Below are 26,390 nucleotides of genomic sequence, written 5' to 3' on the forward strand. Positions count from 1 at the left end.
TCAATTTTTAACTTTTAATGTAGTGTTCCATGATTCACTGTTTGAATATAACGCCAAGTTGCTTTTCTCTTCATCTGGGATTTAGAATGCGTCAATTCTAGACTTCTTCCACTAGAGGTCCCCTCTGTATTAATCAAGACCACTCATTCAATGCTAAGAGGGGGCTGGAGGCTGAGTTGCATATCCATAGCCATACTGTTCTCCATGGTGAGGCACCAAACATCAACCTCAGAGAACATTCTGGTTTGCAAATCCCAGGTGCTATAGCGTAAGGGGTATCAGGATAGTAATTGCAATTGGCATAGGGTTAGTGCGCTGGACACACTGCAGCTCCCTGTATCCCAGGCCCCTTCTCAGTGCTTGGCATGTAGCAGTGTGTCCGCTGAGCAATCACCTGGCAGGGCACCTCGGCATGAAGGAGGATTAGCTGCGGACTGGAATGATCTTGGCTCTGCCTGTCATCCAAGATGACATCTTGGGCAAGATTTTCTCTCAGAGTGTTAGATTCTATAGCAAAACAATAAAAAACAAATGAGGAAGATGAAAATGCTTATCTCACAAAACTATTCCAAATGAGATGATACTCTGTTTATAAAGCCTAACCTGTAGCAGGAGTCTGTCATTGTGAATTATCACCTTATTTTCCCACCGTACCCCACTTTTCTTCATTTCTTTCTCTCTTTGTGATTAGATTGCAGTTCTCCCTGCTCACATTAGTATAGCAAGAAATTACATTGATCCAGGGACACTTAGTCATTGAAATGGGAATAGCATTTTGAACAGTATGAAGAAAATTCCAGAAACACTGAGTGACTACTACCAGGATACCGTGTCTAGGGAATCTTTCTTGAAGAGATGAGTAGAGCTTTTACTAGCACTGGGAGGTTCGTTCTTAGCAGAGAGGAAGGAGGAGAGCTGGCCTGAAGGAGAGTGGAGGAAGAATTACCACAGAATTTACTCAGGTTCATTACACACGATTTGTTTTTCAGATACAGAATCCATTCCTCAGACCACACGGGCCATGCACAACCTGAGCAGCTCCAACACAGGTGACTTCACCCTTTTGGGCATCCCCGGCCTGGAGCAGTACCACGTCTGGATCAGCATCCCCTTCTGCTTTGTCTACCTTGTGGCCATTGGGGGCAACGGTATCCTTCTCTACCTCATTGCTGTGGAGCGGAGTCTTCATGCACCCATGTTCTTTTTCCTTTCCATGCTAGCCATGACAGATCTGATCTTGTCTACCACATGTGTCCCCAAAACCCTTACCATCTTCTGGCGTGGTCCCCAAAAAATCGGTTTTCCTGGTTGCCTCACCCAGTTATTCTTTCTGCACTACAGCTTTGTCCTGGACTCGGCGATACTCCTGGCCATGGCGTTTGACCGCTACGTGGCCATCTGCTCTCCTCTGAGATACACCACGATTCTGACCCCCAGAACCATTGTCAAAATTATTGTGGGAATTTCCTTCAGAAGTTTCTGTGTTTTTGTTCCATGTGTTTTTCTCGTAAATCGTTTACCCTTCTGCAGGACACGTATCATCCCGCACACGTACTGTGAGCACATAGGTGTTGCCCGGCTCGCCTGTGCGGACATCTCCATCAACATCTGGTATGGCTTTTGTGTTCCCATCATGACGGTCATCTCAGATGTGATTCTCACTGCTGTCTCCTACACCCTCATCCTCTGTGCGGTCTTCCGCCTCCCGTCCCGGGATGCCCGCCACAAGGCCCTTGGCACCTGTGGTTCCCATGTCTGTGTCATCCTCATGTTCTATATACCAGCATTCTTCTCCATCCTTGCCCATCGCTTTGGCCACAATGTCCCTCATACCTTTCACATCCTCTTCGCCAACCTCTATGTAGTCATCCCACCCGCACTCAATCCTATTGTCTATGGAGTAAAGACCAAGCAGATCCGGGACAAAGTCATTCTCCTGCTCTTTCCCCAGGGGTCCCAGTGATATAGGCCTGACGTCTGGGTGGGTAGGTTAGAGACTGACTCTGTGGCCAAGGGTCCAGAGAGGGGACAGAGGAAACAATTCCTTATTAATCAGAGATGTGGTTTGCCTTCTGTGTTATTTTAGGCAGAAGCTACTCAGGTATTTCTTTGCATAAATAAATAAATAAATAAATAAATAAATAAATAAATAAATAAATCTGAGTGTAGAAAATAGTATATATGAGTCTATTTATTTCTAGAAATGAAAATTTGGCAATTCTGTCTGATTGTCCTAAGGCAGTTACAAAACTGTTACTGAAAACAATAAAAAGGTCAGCATCTCTTTTTTGTGATAAATGTGTGTCTAAGGAATCCAAATTATTTTTTTTCAGATTTATACTTTTTAGGAGTTTATATGTCACTGAAGATCAAGGAATTTCTATTGTGATGTCTCTGAGGTTTGGGACTTTCAATTTGCTTACTCTAATTCATTTCTAGACAGCATCAAGCATGGGCTGTGAATTGTCGTAGATGCATAAGGAATGTTTGCTATATAAATGAATGGCAAATAATCCTGGAATTCAAGTTACGAGTGCAGGCATTTATTTTAGACAAAGGAAAAAGATAATCAGAAACCTAAAGCTCATTTTTCACTCAAGCTAGAAAAAGCCAAATGAGATGTGAGTGGTCAGAGTCCCCGAAGAATAAACGTAAAGATGATCCTAACTTCCTAGAGCCAATGAAAAGGAAAAGTATGCACAGACTAAGATGTGGGATTGAAACCTGGGCAGCTGGAAGTACTGGTGGCCCAAGTCTTCTCTTCCTTCTCGTATCTCAAAGGAGATGTCATCCAACGCTAACCATGTATCTTTATTTGTATGATTCATTCTCTCTTCAAACCCAACATGTGTATAATTGGGTCAGAGAGAGTCACTCAGTCACTAAATTTGTCAAAGATTAACTATTTTTGGTGTTTGTCAGGTGTCAACAATAGTTGATGTCTGTTTTTCTCCCAGATCTAAGATGCCCGCAATGCCTATTGCTTCTTTCTATACAACCTCTCTGAGTCCCTAGTGAGTGTGAGCACCCTGTCTCCCCATAGTGGTCCCAACCCTCCTCACTTCCCTCTGAATGGGAACACCAGAGTTCTACATGGTCTCTCTAACTCTACTGCTTTCCCACCCCATTTACATGGGATTAGAGTCACCATTCTACAGTAACTCTCAACTAGAATTGTAATAAGAAAGACTTTTTTAGTGGACGCAGAGACCTTAGTTTGACTGTATGTTCTTTTCCCGTGTGACAAGAGTCACATATTATTTTTCTCCAAAATTATTTGATGTATTTTGAACACCACAAATAAAAATACTACGGAGTATAAATAGAAGAGCCAGTGGAGGAAAAGAAAGAAAAAGTAGTGATAAAGATTTGTTAACAAAATAAGATAAGAAATAGGCTTATGTGCTTTCCCTCTGTCATGAGTTTGTATTCTCTTACTGCACAAGGGTGAAGATTTAAGCTCTAGTCTGTGTGAGAGATAAGCATGATTAGTTTCATAATTCATACAGCATATAAACTAGAAGACAGTAAGATGGTTAGAGAAGTCCAACTATTCCTGCCATGAAGAATCAGAGAGCTCACAGAGAGAAGGTACCAGTAATTACTCATATTCTTATAGAATGTAGCTTCATGGGACTCTGAAAATGTCCCACATCCCAGTGTAGAGCAGTAGAACATCCTAAATTTCCATTCAACAAAGCGTAAAAATTTTGCAGGGAATCAATATAATATAAATCTCCTTAGGTCTAGTGTAGTCTGAATATTCTAGCACATTTAGAGTACTGAGTGCATTCTAGGAAACGCTCCTTCCTTCCTTCCTTCCTTCCTTCCTTCCTTCCTTCCTTCCTTCCTTCCTTCCTTCCTTCCAGAATATTGACCAAATATTTGACAAACATTTCTGAAGCACTGTGTTAGGTACACTGTTTACCATGTTGAATAGAAATGAGTGTTATGCTCCTGGTTTCTGTCATTTAGTGAGGGAGGAGAACCTCAATCAAGTAAATGGACATGTAACTTCAGATTCGTACGTTTTGTGACACATAGAAACAAATAAAAATTAAAAAGCAGTGCTCCTCGATACAGACTATCAGTAGAAAACAGCTTCAGCTTAGGTGTGCAGACCATCCTTCCTGGAAGAGATTACCTGTAACCACAGGGGACCACAACAAAGGAAACAGCTTCTGCTCAGCAAAGGAAATATCAACAGAATGAAAAAGCATCCTAAGGAATGGGAATAAATATTTGCAAACCATGTATCTGTAACGGGGTTAATCTCTAAAATATTTAAGTAATTCATGCAACTCTATAGCAAAAATAATGATGATAGTTTGATTAAAAATGAGCAAAGAACCTGAATAGGTGTTTTTGCAAAAACAAACAAAAAAAAGGCATACAAATGGTCAACAGGTACTAAGCATCAGGGAAAAGTAGAAACCACAACCATCACCCCATACCTGCTTCGATGGCTATTGTCTCACACCTGCTCTAATGGCTTTTTTTTTTTTTTTTTGAGAGAGAGAGAGAGAGAGAGAGAGAGAAGGGTTGGGTGGTAGGGGCAGAGAGGAGGGGGAGAATCTTAAGAGGGGCATGGGGCTTGATCTCAAGACCCTGAGATCAGGATCTGAGTTGAAATCAAGAGTTGGACGGGTAACTGACTGAGCCACCCAGGTGCCCCCTTGCTTTGATGGTTATTATGAAAAGGACAGGAGAACAAACATTGGTGAGGATTGGAGGTTAAGGCACCCATGAACACTGCCGGTGGAGTGTCAATTATTACAGCCATTATGGAAATCAGTATGAAGGATCCTTAAACATTTAAAAATAGAATTACCATATGATCCAGCCATCTCACTTCTGGGTATATATCCAAAGGAAATGAAATCAGTATCTCAAAGGGATATCTGCACTGCCATGTTCATAACGGCCTAGCATGGAAAGCACTTGTTTTCAACAATGGATGAAAGAATAAAGAAAATCTGATTTTACACAATGGAATATTATTCAGCCACAAGAAGAAAGGAAATCTTGCATTTGGCAACAACATGGATGAAATGCATTATGCTAAGTGAAATAAGCCAGACAGAGAGACAGATACTGCGTGGTATCATTTGTATGTGGAACCTTAAAGAAAAGCAAGCTCAGAACCAAAGAGTAGAATGATTGTTAGTGGGGGCTGGGTGGGGTAAACAAGGGAAAATGTTGGTCCAAGTGTCCAAACTTTCTCTTATAAGATGAATAAGTTCTGGATATCTGATCTACGGCATGATGACTATCGTTAACAATACTGTATTGTTTACTTGAAATTTGCTAGGAGAGTAGAGCATAAGCATTCTCACCAGACACACACACACATTAAGACTAAGTCTGAGATGTTACAGATGTGTTAATCAGTCATTTTGCAATGTGTATCTAGGTCAGATATCACACTGTACACTTTAAATATATAGAATTATATATGCCAATTGTATTTCAATAAATCTGGAAAAAAGAAATGTAAATACTCATGAACGTTTACTCCACTATGGATGAGTAAACTCCACTATGCTTATTTAAAAAAAGAAAAGAAGAAAGAAAGAGGAAGGCCGAGGGATTAGCACATATAAAGACACAGAGCTGAAGAAAGGCTAAGTGTTAAGGGAAATGGAACCTGATTGGTGGGGAGGTCATCAGGTAGATGAAACAGCAAAAGGTAATATTGAAGAAGATGCAAACATCTAGATCATTTTTAAAGAGTTTAATATTCTAAGAATAATCGATGGGTATAGGAATTTTAGTTCAAATTGTATTTTAAAACATTATCCCTGAATCTGTTGTTCTTGTTTGGAGGTTTGTGATAGTTTGGTAGTGGTAGGGGTCACTGGACTCAGTGGTCACTCTATTGCCCATAGGCAACTTTACCCCTCGTGAGGTGGGCAGCCTACTTTAACCAAACAAAACCTAACCCCTCAACTGCATGAAGGAAAGGCACAGTCAACTCCAGGTAGAGAGAAACCAGTAAAATACCTTTCGGGGCTCCTGAATGGCTCAGTCGTTAAGCATCTGCCTTCGGCTCAGGGCGTGATCCTAGGGTGCTGGGATCAAGCCCCACATCGGGCTCGCCACTTGGCAGGAAGCCTGTTTTCCTTCTCCCACTCCCCCTGTTTGTGTTCCCTCTCTCACTGTCTCTCTCTCTGTCAAATAAATAAATAAAAGCTTTAAAAAAATACAACAAACCTTTCTGCAGGGTTTAGGAGTCTCCGGGGAAATAGATCTGATGCCACGTTGTGCAAAAGAGGAAAATGGCAGTTCAAGTAACTGATAGGGGCCAAAATTAACATGTATAAAACATTTAAACAGGCGGAAGAAAATTTCCACGTTACTCATTTAACCACTAAATCAATGAAGAAGAGTAACAGGATTTCAAGTTAAACAAATTGTTATAGACATGGTGGTGATTGAATTGTGGGGACTATCATAGTTTGACATAGTTGGTTAGGACTCCTGCATGGCCATCCTAGACAGAAGAGCCAGCTCACTTCCTCCATCATGCAAATAGAACCATAATATTTGTGTGTAAAATAATAGTTTGTTGGGGCGCCTGGGTGGCTCAGTGGCTAAGTGTCTGCCTTCCGCTCAGGGCGTGATCCCGGCGTTCTGGGATCAAGCCCCACATCGGGCTCCTCCGCTGGGAGCCTGCTTCTTCCTCTCCCACTCCCCCTGCTGTGTTCCCTCTCTCACTGGCTGTCTCTCTGTCACATAAATAAATAAAATCTTTAAAAAAAAAAAGTTTGTTGCTGTTATTAAGTGGGTGTGAAGGGCAAGGGTGTAATTCAATTTTTAAGGGGGTAAATTATAAATATGGAGGGAAGGGGCACCAGAGCTCATTTGTATTTTAGTCCAATGGAAGTCATTCATTAACTGATTTACCAGAAAACTATTTTTATTTGCCCAAGCTAATAAAATCTCAAGAGGTAGGTAGTATATTAGCACCTTCCTGCAGAGAGTGGGTGCTTTGTCCACGCTCTTTATCGGAGGAGTGAGGGCATGAGCAGGAGCCCTAGGTGATGTGCCGGGTGGGCAAGCGCGCGGCTCTGTTCCCACAGGCACACCAGCTCGCGAGCAACGCAAAGTAAAAGTAAACACCCAGAGGCACCATCAACTCCCAGGCTTGGGCATGGTTAACATAACTTCCTCATGCTCTCCCCTTGAGAGTAAGAGGATGCCAGGGTCCCTCAAGCCCTCTCTATTTACCTCTTCCTCACGTGGAACACTGGCCAGAAATAATAAATGAGCGGGGAATTGATCCTCCCACCATCCCTTGCTTTCCCCTCCACTTATTTGTTTGTTTGCTGTGTCTGCCCTTCTTGCAGAGTTTCTGGCTGGCTGTCAGCACAACTGCTCTTCTTCCTGTGTGGCCCAATCCCCACAATTAGGTGAGTGCTGGCTGTTTGAGCAGCGTGGCCTGAACCAGGATTTGGATAGAAAGAAGGGGTGGCTGAACACTGAGGGCTCAGTCTCCAGAAGCCATGCACTAAGACTGTTACTTCTTTTCCTGAGCGATTCCCACTTAGAAGCCCAGGTCATGGTTATGAGACTTGCACAGATTCCCCATCAAATGGATGAGAAAAGACTCAGACAGATACACAATTATACACCTGGGTTAAGCATGGCCAAGGTAACTGTTGGCTGCAAAGGTCTGGGTCAGACACGTGAGAAGGACCCACTGCCCTGACCTAAAGAATGGGACTAAGTGTGAGGGTGTGTGGGTGTGTGGGTGTGCGGGTATGCGTGCATGTGGGTGTGTGCCTGGGCTGCTCCTGTTGGTTGGATGCCCCTGTCTGTTCTGTTCTCTTCTTCACTGTGTGGTCTGACTGCAAAGGATGATACACATGATATCAAATGTGATCTCTAGAGAGAAGTGCAACCGTCCATGCTTACTATGTCCCAGGCACTGCACTAGGCAGTGGTTTGGGGCATGTCATATTTCGGCCTAATAATAACCAAGAATTAGAGCTATCAGGCCCTTTTCAAAAATGTGGGACCGAAGGATTATATAATTCAAGCAAGCCCACCCACGTCCACACAGTGAGTAAATGGTGGAGCCTGGATGAAAATACTCGGCCATCTGGCTCCACAGCACATCCTGTGTGCCAGTATTTCATTGAGAGACTATGGGCACCTGTGTGTGTGTGTGTGTGTGTGTGTGTGTGTGTGTGTGTGTGTTTATCTACCATAATAGCATACACACATTTAATAAAAGGAATACTAATGCTTTATGTCATCCAATAATTAGTTCACATTTAAATGCTCACAATTATACATCATCTTCTTTTTTTTTTTTTTTAAGATTTTATTTATTTATTCGACAGAGAGAGACAGCCAGGGAGAGAGGGAACACAAGCAGGGGGAGTGGGAGAGGAAGAAGTAGGCTCATAGCGGAGGAGCCTGATGTGGGGCTCGATCCCATCACGCCGGGATCACGCCCTGAGCCAAAGGCAGACGCTTAACCGCTGTGCCACCCAGGCGCCCCTATACATCATCTTCTATCCCTGGCTTGAATTCAATCAACAATTGCTTTGGTTTTCATTCTCTTCATTTTATTTATTCTAGAAAAGTGTTTTCCTCACCTAAACGCCCTCCACTGTATGAATGGCATTGACTCCTGAAACAGACCAGACCTTTTCACAGATTGCCCCACATTCTAAAACTGTCTGACCCTGAATGACAAGCCTCAGCGCAAACGTTCAGCCCGTGTGCCCACGTGTGTGTGTGTAATGGCTTGGGGTGGCTGTGCGAACATCTGTCGTGACTGAGTGCATGACACATCAACACTAGAGGAGACCCTTCCCCACACAGCTCTGGATCGGGGACGCCTGCAGACAAGCTGAAGAGCTGGGATTCAAGCGCCGGGTTGGGGCTCCCGATGCCAGCTGCTGTTTGAGGCACTGAGCAGCACACACGGGTGGGTTTTCACACGGAGGCTGAACAAGCAAATCACATCTGTACCGTTGGCGATAGCTGAGTCCTAGCCTCCCCCCGTCTGCCTGCGAAGCAGGTCACTCAGCCCGAGAGCAGGAACACTCAGCAGATGGGGCCGGACTGTGGCCACCTTCTGAACTCTGGATGTGTTCCCGGAGCCCAGAACCGAAGTCATGGAGACACTGGAGGGGAGGCTTCTGTGGCTCCAAGAAGTGTTTGTACGTATAGATAAGGGAAGGCCAGAAAGGCAAGACGAGAACATTCTGCTTCTGTTTTACCAAGAGCAGAAGAGTGGAGGGTGTAAGTGTTGGTCCAGCAGATGTGGGTCTGGGAGCTGGGTCTAAGAATGATTGACAATGTGGGGGCCTCAGGGGGCGGAGCGTGAGCTCTCTGGGTCAGGCGTCAGAGGTGGAGGCACGTGACCACCACAAGCTTCCTGTCAGTGCTGCGTGGCTGGTGACGCGTAGCTGAGAAATACCTTTCATGCGAACACACTGCCCGAGAAGGAAGAAGCTATGGGAAGTTCGTCTTTAACAGAGCCGCTCTCCAAGTAAACATTCTGGGGATTTACGCAAGAAATAGCAGTTCCAAAATCCAGTCATGACATATGTTCTTTCTATTTTTCATGTGCCTCTGAGGGTATGGTGTGTGTACAGTGTATGTGTGAGTGTCGGGGTGTGCACATGTGTGCATGTGTGTGCATGTATGTACGAAACAGAGAGACAGTGGAATGAAGAGTTTATGTTTGTGTACGATTAATTGTGGGTAAATACATGACGGTAAAACGGATGAGAGGATGTCTACTCCCCTTCAGTCGTACCGAGTATGTTTGAGATAGTACGTATCGGTGTATGTTTCTATCTTGGGATCTATGTCTGTATCTTGGGATCTAGTTGTCTAAGAGTATATACGTTCCCAAGGAAACAGTCTTTCTTTTGGGGAGCTGTATAGTGTATACGGTGCTTCAAAATGATGTTCTGTTTGTTTGCTTTTGTGGACCAACGGCTTGTGAGCTTCAGCTACGCAGAACTTTCCTAATTTACATTTGCACCTGTTATCCAGATAGTGTAGATTCCAGCTAGTGCTTCTTCACTGGATTAGGTTTCTGGATGGCAATGAAGACTTGTTAACCTCTAAATCAAAGAGCTACAGGCACCGGGGAGCCAAAAAAATGGAACTCAATAACCAAGTAGATCTTAATCAACAATATCCATAAAGTCACATAAACTATAATCCACCAGACCATGAAAAAGTCTACACTGTACTTTTTAACTCATATCGGAGGTAAACTATATCATGAGAAGAGTGATTGCAGCCAGTCTGGAAGGCTGCCTGGGAAAGTTGTGTAAATCAGCAGAGGTGGCCAGAAGATAGAATATATTCTCTTGAGGTAGAATGACTCTATGTCTCAGTGTATCTGGATGATCCTGGTTTACATGCCAGTTGCCTGCAGTTGTTTTAATACCAGCCTATATTTTCCTCAACGGTGTTCTACTGTGGATAACTGATATGGTCTCCTTATGTTTAGGAGTCAATAATGATGAGTAGCTGGAAGTGAGAGTGACTCAAGTGTCCCTAACTCTATCCTCTACTACCCTCTGTTTTCAGGGCCTGGGACTTGTGTCATCGTGTTCTACCATGATCGTTTTCAACCTGAGCAATTACAACCCAGGCCCCTTCATTCTGGTGGGGATCCCAGGGCTGGAGCAATGCCATGTGTGGATTGGGATTCCCTTCTGTATCATCTATATTGTGGCCCTCGTGGGAAACTGCACCCTTCTCTACCTCATTGTGGTGGAGCGTAGCCTTCATGAACCCATGTTCTTCTTTCTCTCCATGCTGGCCATGACTGACCTCGTCTTATCCACATCTGGTGTTCCCAAAACACTCAGTATCTTTTGGCTTGGGGCTCAAGAAATTACATTCCCAGGGTGTCTCACACAAATGTTCTTCCACCACTGTAGCTTTGTCCTAGATTCAGGCATCTTGATGGCCATGGCATTTGATCGTTATGTGGCCATCTGCTCTCCCCTGAGATACGCCACTATCTTGACCCCCAAGACCATCAGCAAGATTGCAGTGGGCATCTCCTTTCGAAGCTTCTGCATCATCTTGCCTGTTGTATTCTTGCTTACACGCCTGCCTTTCTGCAGGACACACATCATCCCGCACACGTACTGTGAGCACATAGGTGTTGCCCGGCTCGCCTGTGCGGACATCTCCATCAATATCTGGTATGGCTTTTGTGTTCCCATCATGACGGTCATCTCAGATGTGATTCTCATTGCTGTTTCCTACACCCTCATCCTCTGTGTGGTCTTCCGCCTCCCCTCCCGGGATGCTCGCCAGAAGGCCCTTGGCACCTGTGGTTCCCATGTCTGTGTCATCCTCATGTTTTATACACCTGCCTTTTTCTCTATCCTTGCCCATCGCTTTGGACACAATATTTCCCTCACTTTCCACGTCATGTTTGCCAACCTCTACGTTGTTATCCCACCTGCACTCAACCCCGTTGTCTATGGAGTGAAGACCAAGCAGATCAGAGATAAAGTCATACTTTTATTTTCTGCCAAGCGTTCAGAATGATGTTCAGTGTGCTGTGGAAAAGGTAACATCATTTTAGAGGACATATTAATGCAGCAAGAAAGAAGAAGTAAGCTAATAATATCTAAAGTGAGACCTGCCTACAGGTGCTTTTGCATACCAGGAAAATGCATTTTCTATATGAAGGAGATTGTTCAATGTATAAAAAATTCCTTGATGGCCTGTTTCCTTGTAGGATATAAAGTTGCATAGGATATGATTAGGAAGAAGGGGTGAAAACAGAGAATTGACTTACTTTTAAAGAACAAAGTGATACAAATTTGAAAATTGAGATTTGCAACTATCAAGAGAAAAATGTGTCAAGTAAGGCAGAAACCCTGAAGAAGAGACACTAAAAGTGAAAATACCAATTAATAATTCATTATTAAGGGGATTTGTAGATGGATTGAAGAAATTTATGGTAATATTCAATACTAATTATTATTCATGGTGTCTGCCTGTAGTTTTCATTTAATGATCCCCAACACAAGAAGTCTTTCAGTACCAGTGCTGTGAGCAGCGCGGTCTACCAGCAGTGCTGCAATGAGGAGGAGAGAAATGTAGATTTCTTAACCCAGCGTTCTTAGCTCTGGTGCTGGGGGAAGAGAGTAGCTTCTAGACTCTTGGACACATTGAGGAGCGGAGCTGCAGAGATGGTCTCGGGAGATCTTTAACCAGTTCACTGGGACAGTAAAGTAAACATTTAATTCCACTGGCCAGGGGCCTGTGGGGCCCTTATCTATAGAGTGTGTTTCCTGGACTGTGAGAGAGAATCAATTACCAGACACGTCAGTGCAGTATAGGGGAATGAGCAGAGGAACGCTATAGGAAAGTAAGTCCTGCGTGGTAAGACGCATCTGATTGCACAGGGATTACACCGGAGACAACACTATATGTCGTATTCGAGGAAATATCTAAAGTCCTTACAATAAACCTTTTTTTTCATTATCCACTGATTTGGAATTATTTGTTGAATATCCACTGTATTACAACAAGGTTCTAGCATTTGGGATATGAAGGTTAATAAGGTTAATGATACAATATGAGCTCTATGGAGCTCATATTCTGAGGAGAGAGATTCATATGAAATAAGAAAACAAATTCTGGAAGATCGGTAGGAGAAGAAAGGGATAAAGAAAGGGGGGTAATCAGAAGGGGGAGTGAAGCATGAGAGACTATGGACTCTGAGAAACTAACTGAGGGCTTCAGAGGGGAGGGGGTGGGGGAATGGGATAGGCTGGTGATGGGTAGTAAGGAGGGCACGTATTGCATGGTGCACTGGGTGTTATACGCAACTAATGAATCATCGAGCCTTACATCGGAAACCGGGGATGTACTGTATGGTGACTAACATATTATAATAAAAAAATATTTAAAAACAAAGAAAACGAATTCTTTACTTTTAAAGGGTAATGTAACTCATAGAGAAATGAAGTCAATACAGTGATGCACACAAGTGGGGACGAGGACAGTGGCAGAGAGGACAGCACAGGCAAAGGTCCTGGGGCTGGACACAGTGTGACATGCCTGTGGGCAGAAGAGAGGTCAGTGTGTCCGGAGCACAGCGAGGTGCGGATAGCAGAGCAGGGAGCAGGAGGAGCGTGGCCAGGTCCTGTGGGACTGGAATCATTCCAACTTCATTCTAGGAGGAGGACACTGCAGCCTGCAGAGCGATTTTTCCAAGGCACACAGCAAGGCAGTCATAAAAGCGGAGCTAGACTAGAATCTGCCAATCCCCAGTTCAGAGGTTTTCCAACTTGAAATAACCTCACAGGAAAACAACTCCAGAGGGAAGAAAAAATATGTAGGAATATCAGAGCCTGTTTTTCCTGCTTTGGTGAAGTCTAACTGGCTTAAGTTAAGCCCACTAACTACTAAGGGAGGGGTCTGTTCTATGTACCAGCTTGCTAAATGTGCTCACGAATATCAGAAGATGTGACTCCTTATTCTCTTCTGATTATTCCCATCCTGCTGAGAACATGGATTAGCCAAGAGCTGAAGGAATCTAAGTAGATATATTCTGAGGTGGTGTATAGGTGCGAACTCATTTCATCGTGGTGGGAGCTCAAGCCCATCGTACTCACCAACACGCAGGGATGGCTCCCATGAAAGCTTAATGAGCTAGAACAAGCAAGGGACCGTCTCCTGCACTGTGCCCCTTACCTTCTCCCACCCGCCATCTTTGGCCCAGGGATCTGTTATTATATTTCCAGCATTCCTCTCCAATGGGGTTCATTTATTTCTGTGACTTATGGCCTCTTTGCTGGTAGCTCGATATCCTCGAGTTCGTATATGATCTTCCTGATGAATCCTAGTGTTTGCATTCCTACCCAAGAGGGCCAGTATTAGGATGAAACAAATAATGCAGATTGTAAAATAGTCATCTAATGTTAGCTGTTAGGTTAATATTCTACTACTTACCACTGCCATTCTCATCTGGGAGGAGAAGCTCATCAGCGTGTTTACCTCTGAGCTCGTTATTGTCATGTAAAAGCCTCCCTCTGCTTTACCATTTCTGGAAGGAGAAAACAAGTTAAGCTCCGTGTTTCTCTTCCCTCAAGGTCAAATCTGGTGCCCCCAGCTGCCATTGGCTCTTTGTGGTGAGAATGGCTGCAAACATTCTGTTCCAGTGTCAGACCGTGGATTACGTTCCATGTTCTGGTTGGATTTAAAAGAGAATAGTTATACAAGTAACAGCACTAACTTTTTTTCATATAAATTGTCTTATCCTATATCTTTTTCTTTTTGTGAATTCCTCATGCCTTATATTAGATATGATATATAAATATCATTTCATTAGGGGAATTGAAGGGTTTTACCTTTCCATCCTCAGAATTTAGAGCTGTATCCTACAAATAGTAGGGATCCATGTATGTGTCTCTAAACCCTCTCTTCCAGAATTTCCACATGTGACCAATCTTTAGTTGTTTGTGATTCCACTCTTGTTGTCTCTTGTATTTTAAGTCTATTCCCTCCACTGTCCCATTTGCCTACAACTTACCAAGATATTTGCACAGGGTACCTAGACCTGATTGTGCCCCTGTGTTTCATTTTATAAGCCAATGACAACTAGAGGTAGTTATTGTGTTCAGGAGAATAACACAGGCCTTATAAAAATGAGTACTGGATTGGATTTATAATGTGTCTCTTAGAAGAAAGGAGGTAGTTGGAGATTTTATGCTTCGCCTACCATTTTGAACGTATATTATTAAAATAAATATGCAGTGCTTTATCTGTCATGATTTTAGTTCAGTAACATTCACAAAGTATGGGTTATAGGAAACAAAATGCATAGAAATTGGCAGTACTGATATGTAGCAAGTAATACCCATGCTGCTTACAATTAGAAAGCTTCTAGGTTGGCCAAAGGAATATATCACCTATGCAGATACTTCGTTCAGCTAATCTTATGTGTTGCAGTGAGTGGCATAGGATGTTAGGGAGGCACAAAAGAAGAATACTCAATCATTCCTCGGAGGCAAGGACAGCTTCCTGGCAAAGTTCATTTCTGTGATGGTCTAGAAGAATACAGATTTGAGCCTCATGAATAAGGCAATCAGGATCTGCCAGCCAGAGGGGATCGCCTGAGTCTAGGTGAGAAACTGTGTGTTTCTAAAATCTGCAAGTCATAGGTTGATGGAGGAATCATTCATAGTGATGATGGCATCGCTCAGGGGGGTTGTAAGGGTTAGACAGTGAGAAATAGGGGAACTCAAACTAGTCTTCAGTGGATGTAGGAAGCTGGTTGGAATATCAGTAAACGAATTTTGTAAACTATCCCATAGGTTGATGCTATTGTTGGCACTTGAAAGTTAATAATTTGTCACACATTCTTTACTTCCTTTCGCAATGTAATTGAGGATGAGCATAGGAGTCAGACAAATTGATAAACAAATATGAGTTTTACTTCTGGTAGTGCTAAATTCAAGATATACAGCTGTCTATTCAGGTTGGATTCTTACTGTTTTGTTTTATTTCCACATGTAAACTTGGAAAGACACATCCAAGAGCAAGTTGGGATCCATAAAACAATTGCCCAAGTTCATTTTGCTGAAAAAAATCATTGAATCACCGATGTAGATATACTTGTATGTGGACATAAAGAAGCCTCTAGAAAAGCTCTTCTCAAATTATCAATGTGGAAGGATAAGTGTTTTTTTTAATTTCCAATAACTGTAGATTAAGGTTTTTGTAAGATAAAAGAAATTCTTAGAAAAATACAATCTTAAATAATCATAGAACACAGAAGTCTCATTTCTAGTCTTGTATTGAAAAGTCTAAAATGTATTGAATAAGTATCACTAATATAAACAAGAAAACACATGAAAGACTTGCAGAAATGTACACACTTTCTCAAAAGTGTGCGGGTCAGTGTTTGATGTTAAGAACTTTATAACATCTTGAAATTTTGGCATTCTGTAATTACGGTTAAACACGAAGTTAGCAGTGGAATAGTGAAAGCCTCGTATTAAAGGTCGATATATAACTTCAGAAGCAATGCCATGCTCTGCATATATTTAAAATTTTCAGTGTATGGAAAGAGCTTGCATCTTTCTTGTTAATTTATCAAACATACACTGGCTTGACATCAATGTTATTTGTAGGCAATAATTTATATTTAAGGTATTGTGTGTGTGTGTTTTTGTCATGCTAGTAACAGGGAAACCTGCCTCTGAAAGGTGTTTTTTTTTTTTTATGGTGGATAAATGGTGGATACTTTATTATCACTATGAATATCATGTAGGATGCTTTTGGCTTCAGGTAACTGAACTGAAACTCAAAACAGCTTAAACAATAAATACTTCACCTGCTTCTCTCTTCCTGCTTCTTCTCCTGCTTCTCTTAACAAGAAGTTCAGAAGGTAGGCTGCTGTTAAATCAAAAGTCTCAATATCATCACCAGATCCTTAGTTAGTCATCTTGGGTTCGTTAGATTTCTTACATCTATAGATTGTTGCATTTCATCACTTTTGGGAAAGTTTTATTAACAAGAACAGAGAAAAATGATTTCAAAGAAATTTCATCATTTTGAGAATATTTATTTGAATCTTTTATTCGCAGCAGGTAAGCATTGCTCTGTCGTCATTATTTATCTTCAATACTTCATTAGTAGTCACTTCTAACAATTTATCTTCTGCATTTACATTAAATTCAATTGATCTTTCAATGAAAGAAATAGTCTGGATCCTTGATTTCCTCTGTGTGGATTTTGTTTGATGGAAAATAAAATTCAACACATTCTATTCAATTTCTATGGTGTTCAGTGATGAATTTTCCAGATGCCTAATATAGAGCTCATCACCCATTTTATTGATGATTTTTGTTATTCTATGGAATATATCATAACATTCTGTAGAAACTCTGATCTTTCAAACTTCTAACTTGTATGTTAACTCTAAAACTCACCCACTAGTGATAAATACATTGCATGAAAGTAGCAAGCGTAAGAATACCGAAGAAAGTCAAATAAAATCTGTCTGTCCCATTCATATCCTTAAGAGGTGGGAACAAACAAAGTTTTTTATTTTGCACAAACACTAAAATGTCAACCCACGGTTCAAACATCTCAGTGGAACCTTTTCCCACAATAACCATTAATCTTCATCAGGCACTACTTTTATTTTCGATCAGTTTCTGTCCTATCACCACAAAGAGAATCATCTTGAATGTAACACATTTACTTGTATGCAGTTCCCGATTCTTGCTACAGCACTCACCACATTATTCCCTGCAGCTGACTTACGTTTCCTAACAAGACTTGCGATGTGAGCTCCATAATCTCGTCAGCTCCTGCACGTTTTAACGGTTCCTATCACTGTTCCATCAGAACATACTTCTATGCCAAAATTAAAACGTAGACTACATGTGTTGATATTGTATCCCTCAGACTTCTATAACAGTTTAGAGTTAGTTGGGTTTGTTAGCAACTTTTGAAAGACTATTCTTCTTCATATCACTGCCATATTGATATCACACATACATAAAATAATTTTCATGCTAGCAATATCTGTGCATTCGTCCAGCGGCAATGAAATACACTTTGCCAGCTTTAGTTGTTCTGTGAGCTGGTTCTGTCTCCCTAACTACTCCCTTGTACGTGTGATGCGATGCAGTCCTTGTAAAATGGGCAGCCTGCCTGGCACGGACGCCCACGAACAGCAGTGCAGGGTGGAGTCCTCACTTAGCTCTCTTGGGAATAAATCGTCATGTTTGCAGAGTGGGCTTGCTCTGTTTCCAGGTCATATCTCGACAACTGCTCTCACACGTCCAGTTCCAATGTATCCACACACACTCCACAAGGGACACGAGAAGAGGTTGTAGGACAGTTCTAGAATATCAAAACACACGATTACAATAGTATAAGGATTTTGTTGTTGTTTTTTGATGAACTGTACGTTTGTTCTGTGAAAGTGTAATCACAAAACAATTCATTCGAATGAGGTCTGAAACCAAATACAAACCGTGGAGAACATATTGTGGAATATGTTGTTATTATACCCTCTTACGCTCCTCTACCTGGAATGGAAGGCATTGTCGAGAGGGGGAGAGTTGTGAAACTACTAATGTGTACTATAAGTTTCCACTAGCTACCCCATGTGGGTCCAGCAGGCATCTGAGAGAGCCAGAATTTGTCCTCAAGCTGACTCTGCAAGCCACACGCCCTTGAGCAATGTTGTGTCATTCTCCGGAGCTCAGGCACCCTGCTGGTGCTCCAGGCTTGCTGCTCTAGTCTTCACACCACCTCCTGGGGGAAGGTCTATGATTTGTCATTGTAGAAAGGAAAAACACAGTGTCAGGGGAGTAAGACCCTTGCTCCAGTCTGGGTAGTAGTGGAACCTATTCGACCCCATGTCTGACCCATTCAACAGCCCAGGCTCTTCCCACCACGCTGCTTTGTCTGTATGTCGGGCTAAGGGGCAGAAACAAGGCTAAGTAATGAGGACTGTCCATGTCTAGGGGGAAGTTGGGTTTGTTATTTGTGGAGCGTGAAGCATGTCTCCATCTGAGTGTGCTGCGCCCCAGCCAGGGGTTCTGCAGAGACCTCCCTGCTCAGTGTCTTCCTTTCCTGGGATCTGAGTGCATCAGGCATGGAAACCTGGGGGTATCAGGGGAGTCAGCAGAGATGACTGCGGACCTCTGCTAATCCCTTATTAACAGTGCACAGCTGTGTCTCGTGGGTTCTCAATCCCACCAGGGACGCAGAGTCCGTGCCCCCCTGATGGCCAGAGAAGACACCCATAAATCCTTCACACCCACACCTGCTCTCCCTCAGGCTTGCCCGGGGAGCACCTTCAGAGTCCGCAGGTCACAGTGCACTGACTACTGAATGGCCAAGTGGGAGCAGCAGGGACTGGAGCAGCCCTGGGTAGATGGAGGCTGGATGCCCCTTCCTCATCTTTAATCCCACCTCCCCAGCAGAGAGGTGAGAGCTCTGACCCTCTGGCAGCACGAATTCCTCAGCCTAGATCAGTCACCCCCAAGACAGGGTCCGGGGACTCCTGAAAAGTTCTCTTCCCCAACTAATGAATCGTTGAACACTACATCGAAAACTAATGATGTATTATGTTTTGACTAACTGAACAAAATAAAAAAGAAAAAAAATTGAAATATTTCAATTAAATTTGAAATATTAAAAATTTTGAAATATTGAAATATTTAATACTTAAATATTTAAAATAACAACAACAACCTCTTCTGCCTATGCCCTACCTGGATTTATCCCATAATGAGCCAAGCACTAAAAGTGCCAATCCTTGTGGGATGGTCTAGGAAGCCTCTTTGTCCCGATGGAAATGAGTTGCTCAGATTCTTTTTCAGAGAATAACCCGGGGTGCCAGCTAGAGTGTAGGTGGAGGCCAGTGTGACTGTTAAGTTTAAGAAGTGGGGTGAGTTGTCACCATTCGCTTGTCACTGTCCCTGGGTCAGAAAAATGTGGAAGGTGCACTTTGGGGACCGGGAGCAGGGATTGAAGGACACCACCACCACATTCTCTATTTTGTTAGGAAGCAGTCTTATAGTCAACCTGCTTTTTTGGCTCCTTTGTCAAGGGGAGTTCCTTCTTTGGTCAGATCTGATACTAATCTGATACTTTAAGCTTGTCTTTTAGCCTTTGCTTTTCCCATACTCAGCACCACTTGGCTTTCAAATCTCCATAGTTCAGTCCCCATCTCACAAAATTTTGGTTATTTTGTTTTTTTAAGATATAGGGAGGTTGGTCAGATTATAAAATTGAGAGCTAAGAGTGCACTGGAAAGGCACTCAATAGGAATGGTTTCAACAAATTACACAACTGCTGAAAATAATTATATCAATGTTATCTAACATGTATGGGTATTCACTATGTTGCAGGCAGAATTGCTTTATGTGTTTTTTTATTTATCCTTACATGATTCCTATGAAGTAGGTGCATTCATTCTTACCCCAATTTTAGGGAAAGGAAATAAAGGCATAGAGGAGTTGATTCTCTTGTGCAAAGTCCCACAGCTGGGATGTGGCAGAACTAGGGTCTGAACCTACATCATGTGGCCTCAGAGCCCGCTCTAGATCCTATCCACGGTGCTGAAAGGGAAAGTACAAGGGAACAAGAAAAACATTGTGCCTGGCCTCCCTCTCACTCCCACTTCCTCCACACTGAGCATGGGGATCACGAATTCTGATTAAACCAAGGGCCAAAGTGCTTAATCGCTTCCCTCCAAATCATACTACAGAGCTAGGACTGGACCCTTGCTGCCGGAGTTCAGTTCTTGACTCTTCCACTCTGCCTTCTCTCTTGTCACTGCTTCTAGCTGCATGGAATGTTCCTTGTTCTGCTCTTCCCTGGAGGGAATACTGGTCCCTCAAGCCCCTGAGGCAGGACACTGTCCGTGAGCCACTCTGAGGAGAACGAGGCAGTCTGAGAAGGATCACGGGGCAGGAAGAGGGAGGACACGGGCTCTGGCTTGGAAGCCATGGGGACGAGGCAGCAGATGGAGGGAGGTGAGTCTCAGTCTGTGGCTGGTTCATGCAGGTCTGTGTGCCCCCCGGACCCCGAGTGACTCATGCCAGGAAGAAGGCCTGCATGTGTGAATGGAGTCAGAAGGAGGACCCCTCAGAGTGGGAGTGGATACCCAGGTCAGATGAGCTGCCGAATCTGTGTGAATTGCAGAGTATCTTCTCCTGCCCAGAAGATGACTGCTGTCAAGTGAGAAACAAGGCAAGACTTCCAGGAGAGGAAACCGTCCAGGACTGGGATGCAGATGTTGTTTCTCGTCCCAGCTGTGTGTGACCCTAGTCTTTCTGGGCATTGGTTTCCAGATCACAGCAAGGGGCACAGAGAGTGGGATGGCTTTGCGTGCACAGGCAGGTAGGAGCAGCTCCAGGGATCCAGACCATGGCTCAGAGACAGTCTCCTGTTCAGGAGCTCAGGGGGAGCAGAGATCTTACTGCTACCTCCCTCGGGATGTCCCTTGTGATCCCCTGACTCAGAGAGGACTCAGAGCTGTGTGAGGCCTGGAGAAGAGGCGAGGGTCCAGGTGGAGAGCAGAGTGGACAGTGGAAGATGAGAAGTCATGGCTGTGCACCTTTATTGAGTTGATGACACAATGTTCTCTAAAATTGAAGGGATGGTGAATAGTGTCAAATGCTGCTGAGAAGTCCAGCAAGGAATCAGTATGGGAAATGGACACTATTGGTAATGTTAGCAAACGCTGCTTTGGTGGAAAGGTGAGGAGAGAAATGAGATTCGCATGGGTTAATGGGTAAGTAGGACATGAAAAGCACGTACGTGGTGTAGACAGCTACATATCTAACTATGAAGAGAGAAGGTAATTGTTTTTGAGTAATTTAGACAAGAAAATATCTGAGCATATTTTAATTGTTTAAATGTTGAAGGAGTAGACATTTTAAAAGCCTAAGTTGAAGACAAATGCACGAAAGAGAAACAATGATGATGAAGATGGCAAAGACTTGAGAGGGAGAAATGGGATGGGTTTTGCGCCCAGATACGAAAGGGATAATTTTCCAATTATAACTAGAAATAAAAAAGTGTGTGTGTGTGTGTATTCATACATGTGACGTGATTGCTCTCTTACACTATTGTACATCTAATGGTTTCAACATTCTGTGTGAATTGAAGTAAACAATTATCTGTTGAGAAAGAAGGAGTGGGAGCTGGTGGATGTGCTTGGAGGAAAGTAGGAAAAAAGTCATCCAGGGATATTGCACTGAACAAGATCCTGTTGTTAGGTCATTGGGCAGTGTTGTGGCGACGCTTAAGGTCGATGATCGTGAGATTATGGGAACAAATACATACCTGGCTAAGTCGGTTTCCATCTGGATCTGAAAGTCTTATTAGTTGTTGAGTCTAAGAGTTGAGTTTTGCAGAAGTACATGATGGAAGTTCAGTGGAGCAAAGGGGAGCACATATGTGTGAGAGAGTAGTCAACATGATGAATCAGAATTGAACCTCGATGAAGAGGAATGCAAAGACCTGGGGTAATGAATGAAAAGTACTGAAAACGTCACTGTCCTGGAGGGATCAAGGCTGTTGATAACCTAATTGGTAATCACTGAACCACATAACCGAGCAGATACAATGGAGCGTCTCTAAATATGTGATTTTTGAGACTTGTAATTTACATCAAGATGCAGCCCTGGAATCCGGTACACAATTTTGAGTAACAAGATAAAGGCATCCGAGTGATGACATGCTAAGTTGAGGGAAGGATTGGGGTAGGCGAGTGGCAAGGATGTTAAACTTGCTGCAAAATGATCACCACAATATGTCAAGTTAACATCCATTACCACACAAGTGTGAATTTTTATCTTGTGATGGGAACTATGAAGGTATATTCTCATAGCAAGTTTCAAAGACACAATACAGTATTATTGATCAGAATCTCCATGCTGTACATTCTATCCCCAGGACTCATTTATTTTATAATTGAAATTTTGTGCATTTGACCACCTTTACCCAGTTCACTAAACCCCACCTCCACCTCTGTCAGTCACCAACCTGTTCTCTGCATCTGAGTTCCATGCCTTGTCATTGTGTTTGTGGTTTTAGACTGCACACACAGCATTCGTCTGTGAGACCATACAGTATTGGTCTGTGTTCTCTTTAGGTGATTTAATTTTATATCTTCTATTATACAGATATTATGTATGTGCCATTTGCCATACTCTATAGAGAATTTCCTTTACCACACAAGAGTCTATGAAAACTCCTGGAGTTTTATTCCCAGCTCTAACATTTACTTGTCATACAGCCTTTGGCAGGTTACTTAACTTCTCTGTGCCTCCGTTTCTGCATCTTCGAAATGTAGGCAACATTATTACCTATCTCATAGGGTTTTTAAGACGATTATAGAAGAGGATTTTATGTAAAGACGTTTGGACTTGTATAGTATCGTGAACGTTTCCAAAATAGTAGTACTTGTGTTATAGAGATTGCTTGTTTGCTTTTCTCTTGATCTGGGATTTAGAATGAGTCAATTCTAGACTTCTTCCACTAGAGGTCCCTCTGTATTAATCATGAGCACACTTATAAAGGATTCCTCATTCAATACTAAGAGGGGCTGGAGGCTGAGTTGCACATCCATTTCCATACTGTTCTCCATGGTGAGGCACCAAACATCAACCTCAGAGAACATTCTGGTTTGCAAATCCCAGGTGCTATAGCGTAAGGGGTATCGGGAGAGTAATTGCAATTGGCATCGGGTTAGTGCGCTGGACACACTGCAGCTCCCTGTATCCCAGGCCCCTTCTCAGTGCTTGGCATGTAGCAGTGTGTCCGCTGAGCAATCACCTGGCAGGGCACCTCGGCATGAAGGAGGATTAGCTGTGGACTGGAATGATCTTGGCTCTGCCTGTCATCCAAGATGACATCTTGGGCAAGATTTTCTCTCAGAGTGTTAGATTCTATAGCAAAACAATAAAAAACAAATGAGGAAGAAGAAAATACTTATCTCAGAAGATTATTCTAAATGAGATGACACTGTGTTTATAAAGCCTAGCCTCTGCCAGGAGTCTGTCATTGTGAATTATCACCTTATTTTCCCACTGTACCCACTTTTCTTCATTTCTTTCTCTGTATGTGGTTAGATTGCGGTTCTCGCTGCTCACATTAGTATAGCAAGAAATTACATTGATCCAGGGACACTTAGTCATTGAAATGGGAATAGCATTTTGAACAGTATGAAGAAAATTCCGGAAGCACTGAGTGACTACTACCAGGATACCGTGTCTAGGGAATCTTTCTTGAAGAGATGAGTAGAGCTTTTACTAGCACTGGGAGGTTCGTTCTTAGCAGAGAGGAAGGAGGAGAGCTGGCCTGAAGGAGAGAGTGGAGGAAGAATTACCATACAATTTACTGAGGTTCATTACACATGATTTGTTTTTCAGATACAGAATCCATTCCGCAGACCACACGGGCCATGCACAACCTGAGCAGCTCCAACACAGGTGACTTCACCCTTTTGGGCATCCCCGGCCTGGAGCAGTACCACGTCTGGATCAGCATCCCCTTCTGCTTTGTCTATCTTGTGGCCACTGTGGGCAACGGTATCCTTCTCTACCTCATTGCTGTGGAGCGGAGTCTTCATGCACCCATGTTCTTTTTCCTTTCCATGCTAGCCATGACAGATCTGATCTTGTCTACCACATGTGTCCCCAAAACCCTTACCATCTTCTGGCGTGGTCCCCAGAAAATCGGTTTTCCTGGTTGCCTCACCCAGTTATTCTTTCTGCACTACAGCTTTGTCCTGGACTCGGCGATACTCCTGGCCATGGCGTTTGACCGCTACGTGGCCATCTGCTCTCCTCTGAGATACACCACGATTCTGACCCCTGGGACCAGTGTCAAAATTGTCTTGGGAATTTCCCTCAGAAGTTTCTGTGTTATAGTTCCATGTGTTTTCCTTGCAAATCGTTTACCCTTCTGCAGGACACGCATCATCCCGCACACGTACTGTGAGCACATAGGTGTTGCCCGGCTCGCCTGTGCGGACATCTCCATCAACATCTGGTATGGCTTTTGTGTTCCCATCATGACGGTCATCTCAGATGTGATTCTCATTGCTGTCTCCTACACCCTCATCCTCTGTGCGGTCTTCCGCCTCCCGTCCCGGGATGCCCGCCACAAGGCCCTTGGCACCTGTGGTTCCCATGTCTGTGTCATCCTCATGTTCTATATACCAGCATTCTTCTCCATCCTTGCCCATCGCTTTGGCCATAATGTCCCTCGTACCTTTCACATCCTCTTCGCCAACCTCTATGTAGTCATCCCACCCGCACTCAATCCTATCGTCTATGGAGTAAAGACCAAGCAGATCCGGGACAAAGTCATTCTCCTGCTCTTTCCCCAGGGGTTCTAGTGATACAGGCCTGAAGTCTGGGTGGGTAGGTTAGAGACTGACTGTGGCCAAGGGTCCAGAGAGGGGACAGAGGAAACAATTCCTTATTAATCAGAGATGTGGTTTGCCTTCTTTGTGATTTTAGGCAGAAGTTACTCAGGTATTTCCATTGTAAAAAAAAATAAATAAATCTGGGTGTAGAAAATAGTATATATGAGTCTATTTATTTCTAGAAATGAAAATTTGGCAATTCCGTCTGATTGTCCTAAGGCATTTACAAAACTGTTACTGAAAACAATAAAAAGGTCAGCATCTCTTTTTTGTGATAAATGTGTGTCTAAGGAATCCAAGTTATTTTTTTTCAGATTGATACTTTTTAGGAGTTTATATGTCACTGAAGATCAAGGAATTTTTATTGTGTTGTCTCTGAGGTTTGGGACTTTCAATTTGCTTACTCTAATTCATTTCTTTTTTTTTTTTTTTTTAAGATTTTTATTTATTTATTTGACAGAGACAGAGACAGCCAGCGAGAGAGGGAACACAAGCAGGGGGAGTGGGAGAGGAAGAAGCAGGCTCATAGTGGAAGAGCCTGATGTGGGGCTCGATCCCATAACACCGGGATCACGCCCTGAGCCGAAGGCAGGCGCTTAACTGCTGTGCCACCCAGGTGCCCCTACTCTAATTCATTTCTAGACAGGATCAAGCATGGGTCATGACTTGTCATAGGTGTATAAGGAATGTTTATCATTTAAATGAATGGCAAATCATCGTGAAATTTAAGTTGAGAGTGCAGGCATTTATTTTGGACAAAGGAAGAAGATAATCAGGAACCTAAAGCTCATTTTTCACTCAAGCTAGAAAAAGCCAAATGAAATGTGAGTGGTCAGAGTCCCCGAAGAATAAACGTAAAGATGATCCTAACTTCCTAGAGCCAATGAAAAGGAAAAGTATGCACAGACTAAGATGTGGGATTGAAACCTGGGCAGCTGGAAGTACTGGTGGTCCAAGTCTTCTCTTCCTTCTCGTATCTCAAAGGAGATGTCATCCAACGCTAACCATGTATCTTTATTTGTATGATTCCTTCTGTCTTCAACCCAACATGTCTATAATTGGGTCAGAGGGAGTCACTCAGTCACTAAATTCATCAAGGATTAACAATTTTTGGTGTTTCTCAGGTGTCAATGATAGTTGATGTCTGCTTTTCTCCTAGATCTAAGATGCCCGCAATGCCTATTGCTTCTTTCTATACAACTTCTTGGAGTCCCCAGTGAGTGTGAGCACCCCCTGTCTCCCCATATTGGTCCCAACCCTCCTCACTTCCCTCTGAATGGGAACACCAGAGTTCTACATGGTCTCTCTAACTCTACTGCTTTCCCACCCCATTCACATGAGATTAGAGTCACCATTCTACAGTAAATCTCAACTAGAATTGTAATAAGAAAGATTGTTTTTGTGGACCCAGAGACCTTAGTTTGACTGTATGTTCTTTTCCCATGTGACAAGAGTCACATATATTTTT

At 43.1% G+C, this 26,390-nt stretch overlaps 3 protein-coding genes across 3 annotated transcripts; all 3 read left to right on the forward strand.

Annotated features, from left to right (window-relative positions):
* Window positions 1-1,021: 1,021 nt before the first annotated feature.
* On the forward strand, window positions 1,022-1,963 carry LOC123787617 (olfactory receptor 52H1-like). Its single transcript, XM_045790423.2, has one exon. It carries the CDS (start codon window positions 1,022-1,024, stop codon window positions 1,961-1,963), a length of 942 nt encoding a protein of 313 aa, XP_045646379.2.
* An 8,621-nt stretch (window positions 1,964-10,584) lies between these two features.
* Window positions 10,585-11,544, forward strand: LOC123787618 (olfactory receptor 52H1-like). The gene has a single exon (XM_045790424.2). The coding sequence runs from the start codon at window positions 10,597-10,599 to the stop codon at window positions 11,542-11,544; it is 948 nt and encodes a 315-aa protein (XP_045646380.2). The 5' UTR covers window positions 10,585-10,596.
* Window positions 11,545-23,953: 12,409 nt separating this feature from the next.
* Window positions 23,954-24,892, forward strand: LOC123776159 (olfactory receptor 52H1-like). The gene has a single exon (XM_045771960.2). It carries the CDS (start codon window positions 23,954-23,956, stop codon window positions 24,890-24,892), a length of 939 nt encoding a protein of 312 aa, XP_045627916.2.
* The last annotated feature ends 1,498 nt before the right edge of the window (window positions 24,893-26,390 follow it).

The sequence above is a fragment of the Ursus americanus genome, chromosome 16 (assembly GCF_024610735.1).
Source record: "Ursus americanus isolate L20-20 chromosome 16, mUrsAme1.1.p, whole genome shotgun sequence".
In the NCBI taxonomy this organism is placed as follows: domain Eukaryota; kingdom Metazoa; phylum Chordata; class Mammalia; order Carnivora; family Ursidae; genus Ursus; species Ursus americanus.

Coding starts and splice junctions, on each gene's coding strand:
- LOC123787618 (XM_045790424.2), top strand. CDS start 10,597: ATGATCGTTTTCAACCTGAGCAATTACAACCCAGGCCCCTTCATTCTG.
- LOC123776159 (XM_045771960.2), top strand. CDS start 23,954: ATGCACAACCTGAGCAGCTCCAACACAGGTGACTTCACCCTTTTGGGC.
- LOC123787617 (XM_045790423.2), top strand. CDS start 1,022: ATGCACAACCTGAGCAGCTCCAACACAGGTGACTTCACCCTTTTGGGC.